The 13,742-nt window shown below is 42.3% G+C and overlaps 1 protein-coding gene across 2 annotated transcripts in view; it reads right to left on the reverse strand.

The window, feature by feature from the left end:
* The window catches only part of slu7 (SLU7 homolog, splicing factor), a 60,381-nt gene that overhangs the window by 17,834 nt on the left and 28,805 nt on the right, over nt 1–13,742 (reverse strand). For both annotated transcript variants that reach the window (XM_038795471.1, XM_038795470.1), the window contains exons 7-9: nt 12,101–12,145; nt 11,079–11,207; nt 6,016–6,113 (exon numbers count right to left, since the gene is read on the reverse strand). In XM_038795471.1, the coding sequence (XP_038651399.1) occupies nt 6,016–6,113; nt 11,079–11,207; nt 12,101–12,145 (272 nt within the window). The remainder of the gene's footprint in view (nt 1–6,015; nt 6,114–11,078; nt 11,208–12,100; nt 12,146–13,742) is intronic.

The following is a 13,742-nucleotide window of genomic DNA, read 5'->3' on the forward strand; positions in this document are numbered from 1 at the left end:
TCAGTGACAAAGTCATCTGATTACTCTTGTGTAAAGTGCCTTCAAACCTTTTCTTCTAAGCTAAAGATGTATTATAAATGCAAGTTGCTGTCATCTGGGGAAAAAAAATTGAACTGGCATGTTCATTTGATTTTCCTGAACATATCATTGAATCATTTGACATAATGCCCTTTGGAATCAGATCTTTTTGTACACTGCAAGCCTGCAATTTGATTTTGGTACATACTGAAGGATTATAAAAGTGGATATGACACACATGCTTTCAGTTACATTCTCCTTACAAATAACAAAGTTTCAACTGAACTGTTGTGAACATTACAAGAAAAACATATCCTAGAAAATTTTATTTAGAACATACATTAAAGATGAATCCAATAAGAGACTTTAGGCAAAGGGATGGGTTTATTGACAGACTGCATTGATTTGTGGTTTGGCTCCAATGCAACTGGAGGCAATGGAACAGTTAGTTAATTAAGGGGTGCAGTAGCATAGTGATTATGTCCTTGGACTGGTAACAGAGACTTAGATTAATGATCCGGAGGCTCAAGTGCAAATCCCACCAGCAGTTGGAGAATTTAAATATAGTTAATTAAATAATTCTGGAATAAAAAAAGCTTGCCCTAATAATAACAACCACAGGTCTACTTGATTTTTTAAAAACCTATTTGGTTCACCAGGGAAGGAAATTTGCCATCTTTACCCCAGTTTGGTCTAAACTGGGCAGCACGATAGCACAGTGGTTAGCATTGTTGCTTCACAGGGCCAGGGTCCCAGGTTCGATTCCCACTTGGGTCACTCTTTGTGCGTTCTCCCTGTGTCTGCGTGGGTTTCCTCCGGGTGTTCTGGCTTCCTTCCACAAGTCTCGAAAGATGTGCTTGTTAGGTGAATTGGACATTCTGAATTCTCCCCGTGTACCCGAACAGGCGCCAGGGGATTTTCACAGTAATCTCATTGCAGTGTTAATATAAGCCTATTTGTGACAATAAAGATTATTATTAAACGTGACTTGGGCCAATAGCAATGTCGTTAACTCTTTACTGCCCGATGAAATGGCCTCGCAAGCCCCTGAGCTGTGTAGGGAAGAACAATAAATGGTGCTCTTGTGACACTAGCATCCCACAAACAAAAGTAAAATCAGATTGGTGATTTTAGCAAACAGCTTTTAAATGAAGCGCCATTCAATTTATTTTAAAAAATACAGGTGTGAAGTGAGAAACAGAAAAAGGAACACTGTATACATAAATGTTAAATTACAACATTCATCGCAACTGATAGACTTCAGAGTGGTGTTTTAAATAATTCTGAGATTCCTCGGTCTACCTCCACTGAAACATTCCTTTTTAAAAAATAAATTTAGAGTACCCAATTATTTTTGTTTCCAATTAAGGGGCAATTTAGCGTGGCCAATCCACCTATCCTGAACATGTTTGGGTTGTGGGGGTGAGACCCACACAGACATGGGGAGGATGTGCAAACTCCACACGGATGATGACCCGGGGCTGGGATCAAACCCGGGGTCCTTGGCGCGGTGAGTCAGCAGTGCGAACCACTGCACTGTGTGCCCACCCCCCACTGAAACATTCCTAACAACCTTTTGTTTCAAAATCAGTTGGAGACAAACTGCCCTTAGGCCAAGAAAGTAATTTTTCCTTTGTTAGTTATCTGAACACAGTACATTGTATTTGGCTTGTTTCACAGTTTGTATGTGATATCAACTTTAAGTGAATCACAAGTTCCCAGAGGAATCAACGTAAATGCCAGAATTAGAAATGTTTCTTCGGACATTTCTCTTCCAGAAAAAAAACAATGTACAAGTTGCAATACTGTACCATACATGCGTAGCACCGTGATCCCTAGCTGAAATATCTCTCAAAATGAAATACATCGCTAAATAGAAAACAAACATAACTATTTAAAAATATATATTACAGTACTCAGTACTAACTGTGTACTTTTCAAACTGTGGGTCGCGACCCACATGTCAGTCATGGACGGGTGTCAGAAGGTTGTGGAGCCATCGGTCGCAGTGGTCCAGATCGCGGGGGAAGCACCCATCGGCCAAGGCAGAATTTTAAACTGAGAATACTGTCCATGACCGACTTTTAAATTGAGAATGCCGGCCGTGACCAGCTTTTAAATGGAGCGATGCAGTTTTCTGATCAGAAGCGGCAGAGATCAGGTCACACGTCCGCCACGCCTCCTGTATAACGGTGCCTTTGGCACAAAATCAGGGAGGAGATTCCTCCATTTTCTAGCTGCGAGCAAGCAAGGCAATAGGACTGTGAAGTACTGACAATAGATCATTTTGTTCGACGGAAGAGAGGGGCAGAGACACAAACAGGCCAGGATCGCACAATTGAATCTGCTGGTGTGAGCTGCTGAGGAGAGTCCATGGCAGGGCAAAACAGTGCTAGTACTAGCACTGTACAGAGCTCCAGTGCCTCAGGTGCACAACCAAAAAAGAAAAATCTGAAATCGGGAACAAAGCAGTACAAGGATGATTTATTGAGATATAGCTTTGTTAATTGTGCCAATGCAAATCAGGATGCAAGCCCATTTGTGTTATATGCAGGTACTGGCAAATGAGTTTACAACCCTCAAAACATCAAAGGCATTTGAAGACAAAGCATGGCGAGTTCGAAGACAAACCTCTGTTTCTTTCAAAGGATGCAGCGAGAACTTAAATCATCAGCTGAAGTCCTTAGCAGAAATGTAACACTGAATGACAATGCACAATTAGCCTCTTACATAGTAGCTTACCGTGTAGTTAGAGAAAATGCCCCACTCTATAGCAGAGAGATTAATTCACCCTCCAACAGTAGACATGGCTCATACAGTCCTAGAGAGGTCAGCTGAAAAGTATCCCTCTTCGTCATAACAGTGGCACGCCGAATTTGTGATATTGCTGAGAATTTAGAAGCCCAGCTTATTTTGCGTTTAAAGCAAGCACAAGAGCTCTCAATACAACTGGATGAAAGTACAGACGTTTCAGATTGTGCAACCTTACTAGTTTACATTAGACATATTTGGCACAATTAATTTGTTGAGGATTTGCTGTGCTGCCTGATTCCAACCAGCACGACTGTCGCAGAGATTTTTGAAGCATCAAATAGTTTTGTGGTAGAAAAATGCGTGCTCGACTGGGTTCATTGCAGAGGTATCACAAGCGATAGAGCAGCCAACATGACTGGGAAAAACAGCGGAGTTATAATAAGGATTAGGGAGGCAGCTGATCAGGACATTGTTTGGAATTATTGTTTTCTTCCCCTGAGGCATTGGCAGTGAAAGGAATGCCATCCAATCTTGCAGTGGTGTTGAAAGGAATTGTGAAAGAAAGTTGTGAATTTCATTAAATTCAGTGCACTCAATGCGGCTTTTTGAGGTCCTGTGTTCCGATATGGGGGCTGAACACACATTTATTGTTCCACACAGAGATACGCTGGCTGTCAAGGGATTGGGTGTTTGTCAGAGTTCACGAACCGAGGTATGAAATCCATGCCTTCCGCCTTGAGAAATTGTCCCCTCTGGCTGATCCATTTAGTAATGAAACTTGGATGCTAATTATGTCTTACATTGCAGACACCTTTTCAATTCTAAACAAACTAAACTTAAAAGTGCAAGGAAAGGATGATGATTATTTTCGGCACTGAGAAGAAATAGATGCTTTCCAAAAGTAATTCAAAGTTTGGCAAGGGCAAGTACAAAGCCAAAACTACTACATGTTCCCTACACTGCTGTGATAAATCAAAGAAAAGAGTGTTAGTAAGGGAACTGTCAATAGACTGGTAAGCCTTAATCAGTCACATCTGGCTGCGCAGATCATCAGTTTTTGTTGCTACATTCCAGAGGAGAGGTTTCAGATTTTGGAAGAGAAGAGGTGGGTGAAAAATCCTTGGTGTTGAGACTCCAGAGTCAATTATTAACTTAGAACCAACTCCAGATGAAGTGACTGATCTGTTGCGCCTCTCCTGTGACAGCACATCAAAAACATGCCACAAGTCCATGAGGTTGTCAGCATTCTGGAGTCGCGTCTCTGAGGACCATCCAGTCTTCAGTAAAATAAGTATTATGTTTCAATTGCCCTTTACAACGACCTACATGTATGAGGTTGTATTTTCTGCCCTCACAAAGATGAAGACAGCACAAAGGAACCAGCTAACTCAGCACCTGATATACACATTGCCCTCTCCTCTTGTAAACCTGAGTGGAGCGAGGTCTTGAGGGCCAAGCTGGCTCACCTGTCGCATTAAAGATAAGCGAACAGCGCAAGATCGCAAAGTCTTTCCTAACATCACATCCAGCACCTCATTGCTCCGGTGACCAATAGGAGGCGGGGGGCTGTATTTCCGGCAGGGAGGTTGGAGTTGGAATTTGGGGCCTGTGAAGGACATGGAGAGCGTGAGGGTGAGTGTGAGGGACCTTTGTGAGAATAGCAGGTCATGATGCTGGCAGTCAGCACCAGTTCACTGGCTTCCACAAGTACCCCAATGCCTACACCATCACAGGGAGGAAGTATTATGTGATAGCTACATATACAGGGATTGCACAATTTGTTTGATCTTCAAACTGAGATCCAAGAAGAAGGCAATCACAGAAAAGAAATGACGTGTGGTTCTCTTCTGGGGCAAGGCATTGTGGAGTTTAAGGGCCAACATATGAAATCTGTGTGAATGTTTGAAACCTCTGAAATCGTGTAACTATAATGGTGTATTATATGTTGTCGGTCTTCACAAATAAAACTCATGGGACGCCATGGGCTGTTTAAAAAAAAAGAAGAGAATGCCATCCGCATGCATACCCCCTCAGGTTGATTCGACAGTGCACAGGCCTAGTACCCAGCAGGTCAGAATGCCACCTCCTGATGTCAGCACTGTCACAGGACCAAATTTCTTTTTAAAAACGGCAGAGTTTTCCCACCAGAAGTGGCGGCAGAGAGGTCAGGTGCCTGGCATATATATTGAAGTCATGAGATTCCTCCATTTTATAGCTGCCAGAAGCAAGAAACAGGAGTGTGTGAAGAACTGAAGATGGATCAGTTTGTAATAAGGAAGAGAGGGCCAGAGCACAAACAGGCCAGGATCTCACAACTGAATCTGCTGGAGAGAGGTTTATCAGGAGAGTCCACAGCAGGACAAAGCACTGCTGGTGTGAGCTCCAGGCCTCTGATGAACAATCTACTAAGAAACTAAAATCAGGAACAAAGCAGTATAAAGATGATTTCTTGAGGTATGACTTTATTAATTGTGCCAAAGCAAATCAGGATGCAAAGTCCATGTGTGTTATGTGCAGGGAAGTACTGGCAAATGAAAGATTACAGCCTTCAAATGTTCAAAGGCATTTGAAGGCTAAGCATAACGAGTTTTCAAAGGATGCAGCGAGAACTCAAATCATCAGCTGAAGTCCTTAACAGAAATGTAACACTGAATGGTAAAGAGAGTGAGATAGTGAGGACCAAGGAGGCTCACCTGTCACATTAAAGGTAAGCAAAAATGGTGGGTCGCGAAGGTCAGCTGGTGTGGCTCGCGAAGGATGGCTGGCTGGCCTGGGTCCCGAAGGATGGTCAGTTGACAAAAATGGGTCCTGGGTAAAAAAGTTTGAAGTACACTGACTTAGATTGACCAAGCTCCATCTTGTGGTAGAGGTTGCTTGGTGCAGGAAGCAGTTGAGTCCTGGTGACATGCACCAAACAACTTCAGCCACTAGATGGAGTGCAGAATTTCAGTGCGAGTACAGAGGCAAAACCAGGTCAACGCCAGATGTCAGGAGCCACTGAAAAACAGGACCCAAGGATTAAAGTAAGAACAGAGGAGAGGAGTACGGGGAAAAAGGCCCGAGAACAAGAATGGATGAACTGCAGAAAAAAAAAATCAGGTGAACTGACAGGCCACAGAAAACAAAGTCTATGGTAAACGGCATTAAGTGAAACTGGCAATGTTAAATGGTATACTAATACAATTTTATTACTGACATTAAAGTGAAACGATGCTAAGTGAGACATACTGCCCAAAGACTTACTCATCTGGGTTTCTGCCAGTGTTGGAATAAGGATTCTCCCTCATGGCTCTCGTTTTCGGATCATAATATGCTGAATTTGGATCCAAGTTCCTAAGATACTGAGAAAAGCAACAAAAACATTTTTACATATTGCGACATGCACAAACGCAAGACTGTTTTAACTTTTTTTATACTTAAAATATCTGTACATCTGAAGTGAGCAGTATGCAAAATCACAATCTCCAACTCTCAGATTTTGTATTAATTTCTGAGGGTTTCTGTTACGTTTTATTTTGTTGAATGAATTACTCCTCAAAGTGGCTTTAACAAAGCAATGATGATCCAGTATAGACCTTTTCAAAAATCTTTCTTTGTACTACAGTGGAGGAAGTTGTTGACCAAGGGTGGCTTTACAATGAAACACACCATGCCACAACTACTATGCACAAATTAAAGGAGGGGGTGGTCCCAAAAATGGTGAGTGGCTCACCTTCCACCAAAGAGCACCATTCATTCCTCGGCATCCGCTTCCCATTTCCCCGCCAGCTCTTTAAAATCCTTGGTTATTTCCTATCTTTTTATTGGCTGCTACACTTCTCATTGAAGGCGTATCAGACCCTGTAAGGCATTTGATTGGCTGATGTTGGGTTAACCCTGCCTCTGATTGGCCTGTCTCTCTGTCTGTCAGCTTCCCATAGCTCTTTCCTGTGAGAGAAGCTGGAAATTGAGCCAAAGTTGCACTGGGGCACCAAATGCTCTGGGCACTGTCACCAAACAATAGGATTTTGGAGGAAGATTGTACAGATTAAGGCCAAGTTCATCCCTTTCCAGTCCGCTGTTTATTAATTTCAGCTCAATTGATTCGCAAATGCTTATATGTTAATCAGTGTGTACCTCAGTATAGTTACCAGTTGGTGTTACAATCAAGGCACATACTCTAGTTTAACATTAATGATTAATGTATGAGAGTTTGAAGTCCTGGAGAGGAGTGTGTATTCAGTTACAGTCTGACTATGTACTAGCTAGTATCTGGGGGAAAATAACAAAAACGGAGTTGGGGATGTCAGATACCAGCACATGCGCTTTAATTTGTACTCTGCGCTGTCAAAAGCGTTTAAAGTGTTGTGCATTCCCAGTTCATGTTTACCCATGTATCTGCGTGCAATTGTGAATAAGTGACTGAATGGGGATGGAATGTGACTGTGAGTATGAGTTCAAAAATAAAATCACAGATGAAGTCACATATTGTTAAAAATTTTTATACACTTGAGTTTGCAAATTTGAATTAATAGGGCAGTCAACCCAGCTACAAACTGGTAATTCGCTCAGCTAAATATTGTAAAGACATGGGTGGGAGGGGGGAGGGAGGGGGAGTGGGGGGTGGTTGGAGAAAGAGAACTGGTGTTTCCGGTGGCAGATGATTGGGGGCGGCAGTCAGCTAAACACCCCACTAAGTAAATCCGCCACAGTTGCTGACACAATATCACAGGTCACAAGAAAATAACAAGCATCCATACACTAAACACAAGTTATCTTGATTCTATGTTTGCTAAAGTACATATTTCAGCATGATATCAAGCTAGTTATGGGCCACATCGGCTGGAATCTATCATCAAGGAAGAAATAGCGAGGCATCTGGATGGAAATTGTCCCATTGGGCAGACGCAGCATGGGTTCATAAAGGGCAGGTCGGCCTAACTAATTTAGTGGAATTTTTTTTGAGGACAACTTCACAGCTCCAGGGTCCCAGGTTCGATTCCGGCTTGGGTCACTGTCTGTGCGGAGTCTGCACATCCTCCCAGTGTGTGCGTGGGTTTCCTCCGGGTGCTCCGGTTTCCTCCCACAGTCCAAAGATGTGCAGGTTAGGTGGATTGGCCATGATAAATTGCCCTTAGTGTCCAAAATTGCCCTTAGTGTTGGGTGGGGTTACTGGGTTATGGGGATAGGGTGGAGGTGTTGATCTTGGGTAGGGTGCTCTTTACAAGAGCCGGTGCAGACTCGATGGGCCGAATGGCCTCCTTCTGCACTGTAAATTCTATGAAATCTATGAAAATAATTACCAGTGCGGTAGATAATGGGGAGCCAATGGATGTGGTACATCTGGATTTCCAGAAAGCCTTTGACAAGGTGCCACACAAGGTTAAGATGCATGGCATTAAGGGTAAAGTAGTAGCATGGATAGAGGATTGGTTAATTAATAGAAAGCAAAAAGAGTGGGGATTAATGGGTGTTTCTCTGGTTGGCAATCAGTAGCTAGTGGTAAAGCAAAAAGTACAGAGGATACTGGACGTCTGCAGAGGGATTTGGATAGGTTAAGTGAATGGGCTAGGGTCCGGCAGATGGCATACAATGTTGACAAATGTGAGGTTATTTATTTTGGTAGGAATAACAGCAAAAGGGATTATTATTTAAATGATAAAATATTAAAACATGCTGCCGTGCAGAGAGACCTGGGTGTGCTAGTGCATGAGTCGCAAAACGTTGGTTTACAGGTCCAACAGGTGATTAAGGCGGCAAATGGAATTTTGTCCTTCATTGCTAGAGGGATGGAGTTTAAGACTAAGGAGGTTATGCTGCAATTGTATAAGGTGTTAGTGAGGCCACACCTGGAGTATTGTGTTCAGTTTTTGTCTCCTTACCCGAGAAAGAACCTACTGGCACTGGAGGGTGTGCAGAGGAGATTCACTAGGTTAATCCCAGAACTGAAGGGGTTGGATTAAGAGGAGAGGTTGAGTAGACTGGGACTGTACTCATTGGAATTTAAAAGGATGAGGGGGGGATCTTATAGAAACAAATAAAATTATGAAGGGAATAGATAGGATAGATGCGGGCAGGTTGTTTCCACTGGTGGGTGAAAGCAGAACTAGGGGGCATAGCCTCAAAATAAGGGGAAGTAGATTTAGGACTGAGTTTAGGAGGAACTTCTTCACTCAAAGGGTTGTGAATATATGGAATTCATTGCCCAGTGAAGCAGTTGAGGCTCATTTATTAAATGTTTTTAAGATAAAGATAGATAGTTTTTTGAAGAATAAAGGGATTAAGGGTTATGGTGTTCGGGCCGGAAAGTGGAGCTGAGTCCACAAAAGATCAGCCATGATCTCATTGAATGGTGGAGCAGGCTCGAGGGGCCAGATGGCCTACTCCTGCTCCTAGTTCTTATGTTCTAAGACAAACTTCTGTCCAAGGATGAAATAGGCGAGGGCAAGGTGTCAGATATATATGGGGAGCGAAGGCACTCTGGTGGTGAAGGTCCGGCGCAAATGAGAGGAGTTGGGAGGAACGATGCAAGTCGGGGTGTGGGGTGAGGTGCTGCGGAGGATAAACTCAACTTTATCATGTGCAATACTGAACCTCATACAGTTCAAGGTGGTGCATAGGGCTCATATGACGGGGTCCAGGATGAGTTTTTTTTTCCAAGGGTGGAAGATAGGTACAGGTGGTGTGCAGGGAGTATGATGAACCATGTCCATATATTTTGCTTATGTCCAAAGTTGGAGGGGTTCTGGAAAGAGGTTGCAAACGTAATGTCAAACATCTTGGGAGTGGAGGTGGCACCGAGCCCATTGGTGGTGATATTTGGGGTGTGGAGGATCCAGGACTGCAAGTGGGGAGAGAGGCTGACATGCCTGGAGGCGGATCCTGTTGTGTTGGTGGGGCTTAGGGCTGCCGAAAGTGGGGGCATGGGAGAGCTACTTGGCAGAGTTCCCCGCCTAGAAAATTATCAAACTCACCATAAGGGGGCGGAAGAGGGGTTCTCCACCTCATTCCATTGTTCATTGACTTCTTTAAGGGACATTAACACGTCAATTGGGGGGGGGGTTCTTTATGCTCTGTTTAGGTTTGGGGAGGATGTAAAAGGAGGGGATGGACAGGGTGGTAGTGGGGATGAATGGGGTGGTAGCAATTGTGCATGGTTTACTGTTTGTTCGTTTGTGTTCTAGATATACTTGAAAATACCTCTATTAAAATATTTTATAAAAATAATTAGTTTTAATGTTTTCTTCACTTTTCCCTCCCCAAAGTTAAGAAACAGAGGAGAAAAAAAGCTAGTAATTCAATTCCCTGCTGTAACTATGGGTGTGAGGATATTTCAGTCGAATAGTTTCAAACCACTCCTGGCGATTTAAAGAATAGCCGCTTGGAGGGGGGTAACCAGAAGACTGTCTGCATCTGTAGAACCACACCCCTTGATTATCTATCACAGCATAGAATTTACCATAGAACAGTATGTCCTCTTTTCAAAATACAAAATGTGTCATTATATAACTCATGTAGCCATCTTTTCCACAAACAATAGGAAATGCAAAGAATTGAAATATTTTTGAACATTATTACTCGCAGAACAAAATAAAATTGTAATTTTGCTGCTTTTTTTGTTCTGGTACAGAATGCAAATGTAAATCTCAAAAGGGATCATTTAGATTTCAAACAAAGACATTTTTACTGGACGATTTGGGAGACTTGCTTTAACTAGCGCAAACAATACTTTTTAATACTGTATGAACACAAGTTATCTTAAGACGGTTTGCAAGGACCTCCTAAAGATAAGCTGAAAAACACCATAAGTGCCCTTAAGTGTCCAAAATTGCCCTTAGTGTTGGGTGGGGTTACTGGTTTATGAGGATAGGGTGGAGGTGTTTACCTTGGGTAGGGTGCTCTTTCCAAGAGCTGGTGCACTCGATGGGCCGAATGGCCTCCTGTACTGTAAATTCTATGATAATCTATGATCAATCTAGGACAAAGGTTCGGCACAACATTGTTGGCCGAAGGGCCTGTTCTGTGCTGTATTTTTCTATGTTCTATTTGTTGGAACCAGAAGAACCATTCTAATTGCTACTGAACACAAGTTTTGTGAACAAAAAGAGGACCAAACACATTCAAAAATTTGATACATGATTAAATTAGCAGCTGCCACACAATCAGGACATCAAACACCTCCAAGTCCTGAAAATTTCAAAATCTCCGTTTTGGAAGCATAAGTGTGTTGCAGCAATTTTACCTGATGTACTGTCACCAACTGTCAATGTAACTGAAAGGCCAGAAAATTATGTGCTTAAAACTAAACATGAAGAATACTTCCATACTTTTGCAATGTCTTCACGAATACGAAGATTTCTGACTGTAATTCTTCGCTTCGAGTCAAAGTTCTGTCCAGGCATATCAATGTCATCAGCGTATTTATCTTCATCCTCATCTTCACTGTTGTCCTTCTCCTAAAACAATGACAATTATAGAGCTCAATTATAAGCTATATCAAAGTCGGAAAACATTTTCTCATCCTGTGCTGTAACCATTCTATGATTCTATCTCTGACAAAAGTTCTACTTATAAAGAGCAAAACACTCCTTTGCCCAATCATTTGTATCATAGATTATTTACTGAGAATGTATTTACTTTGCGAATGCAAATCCCCAAAGCCAAGTTATAGGCTCCTTATTAGCAGAGGTGATTAGTCTGCCATTTAAACTGTAGAGGGGACACTCATTGGTAATGTGCAGCATTGTTTGTTTTTCCCTCAAGTGCAGAAGGGGTTTTAACAGAGGTTCCAGTGGTGGAGATGGGCTGCACAGGGGTCTTGGCCTGCCCTGAACCTAAATAGCAAGGCCCACCATCGCCAAGTTACAGAGAATGAACAACTGTATTAGTTAATTCAGCAATTGAATATAAAATTGTAAAATCCTTCTTTAATAAAAATGCTATAACCTATGAAACATGCTTGCCTCATGGTACTGTGACTAAATGCGTGATTGTGAGACACAGACTAGGAAGATCTCATATTCAGTTGCTGGTCCAACTTAGCTGGAGGTAGAATTGAGAGTGCTGTAATAGGGCTGGAGGGAAGAACAACACAAATCACCCTACTGATTGCTATTGAGTGCCTCAGTGTACAGGAGGACTGCACTGGAGCAGAATGTGACCCTCCTAGTGTTTGGGCTCCTTTATGAGAAATGAAGAATGCCTGTGAGCACATGTGAAACTATATCCCAGCATAACAGGACATTTTCTCTAACATTAATTGGAAACAGAAGTGTTTTGTGCACATCCTCTAATGGAACTACAAAGATGCAATGATGACAAAAATGCTCCATTTAACTAATACACATACTGCTGAATTATGGTCCTCTTCTCCCCGCTGACGTCTTGAAGAGTTCTGCAGTAATAAAAGATAGATAGATCAACTATGTGGATAGATCAAGTATGATTACACAAAAAAAAGCAGTAATTATGGATTTATAATTGTCTTACTTTTGAGACATTGACCAGAATAAAGCTCCTGTTTATTCTGAGTGTCCTTAACAAGACTACTCAGCTGTATTTCTTGACGAAATGTTGCTTTTGTCAATTTTTAAAAAATTTTTTATGTGCTTCATAGTTGGCCTCACAGCTATTCCATCAATTATTCTATTTCACCGAGCGTGCACAAGGTTTTGTTACCTGGAAAATTTAATTTGAAAGAGATGCCTAATATAGATAGTTGCGCACATGAATTTTTTCCGTATATTTGCACTATCAAGATTAAGAATTTTGACTTGATTGATTTTCTGTTTAAAGTTTTTCCTTGGGATGCCTGTTAAAACCAACCAAATGAATGACTGGTCAGAAAATACTGAAGAACGTTACTTTGATTTTTGATATTGTTTACCCAACCTAATTTATCTACATCTTCAAAACCTTGATTACTGGGCAGATACTGTAAAAGCATCACAAAATGCTTAAAATATAGGTAATTACATTTCTGAGCTAGATGCAAATGTGTATCATGGAAAGAAAGCAGAAACTTACATCATGCAGAAGCCCAGACAGGGAGTTGGTGGTATTGTCACTGGACTAGTCATTCGGAGACACAGCATAATGCTCTGGGGATCAGAGTTAGAATCCCACCATGCCAGATAGTGAAATTTAAATTCAATAAAAATTTGGAACTAAATTAATTTGGATCTAGCACGGACCATGAGTCTATTTAGGGCAGCATGGTAGCATGGTGGTTAGCATAAATGCTTCACAGCTCCAGGGTCTCAGGTTCGATTCCCGGCTGGGTCACTGTCTGTGTGGAGTCTGCACGTCCTCCCCGTGTGTGCGTGGGTTTCCTCCGGGTGCTCCGGTTTCCTCCCACAGTCCAAAGATGTGCGGGTTAGGTGGATTGGCCATGCTAAATTGCCCGTAGTGTCCTAAAAAGTAAGGTTAAGGGGGGGGTTGTTGGGTTACGGGTATAGGGTGGATACGTGGGTTTGAGTAGGGTGATCATGGCTCGGCACAACATCGAGGGCCGAAGGGCCTGTTCTGTGCTGTACTGTTCTATGTTCTATTGTCGTAAAAAGCCACCTGGTTCACAAATGTCATTTAGAAAATCTGCCATCCTTACCCGGATTGGCCTACATGTGACTCCAGACCCATAGCAATAAATGGCCCTCTGAAATGCCCAGCAAGCCACTCAGTTCAAGGACAATTAGAGATGTGCAACAAATGCTGGTCCAGCCAGCGACATCCACATCCCATGAAAGAAAGAAAAAACAATTGTATGGGAAATTCGGACAAAGGGGATACAAGTTACTATGTACGGCTCATCTTCAAAGCATATGGACTACATCGCCTGAAATAAGCCAATGATCTTTCTCACATGTTGTGAATCCTGAAACTATCTGGAAGAGGAATTTTGGAAATAGCTGAACCTTATTCTCACATCACACAACATCCCACAAGAAACATGGGGCAGGCCCTGATCACCACCAAAAGGAAGAACTTCTTCT

The sequence above is a fragment of the Scyliorhinus canicula genome, chromosome 4, assembly GCF_902713615.1.
Source record: "Scyliorhinus canicula chromosome 4, sScyCan1.1, whole genome shotgun sequence".
NCBI lineage: Eukaryota > Metazoa > Chordata > Chondrichthyes > Carcharhiniformes > Scyliorhinidae > Scyliorhinus > Scyliorhinus canicula.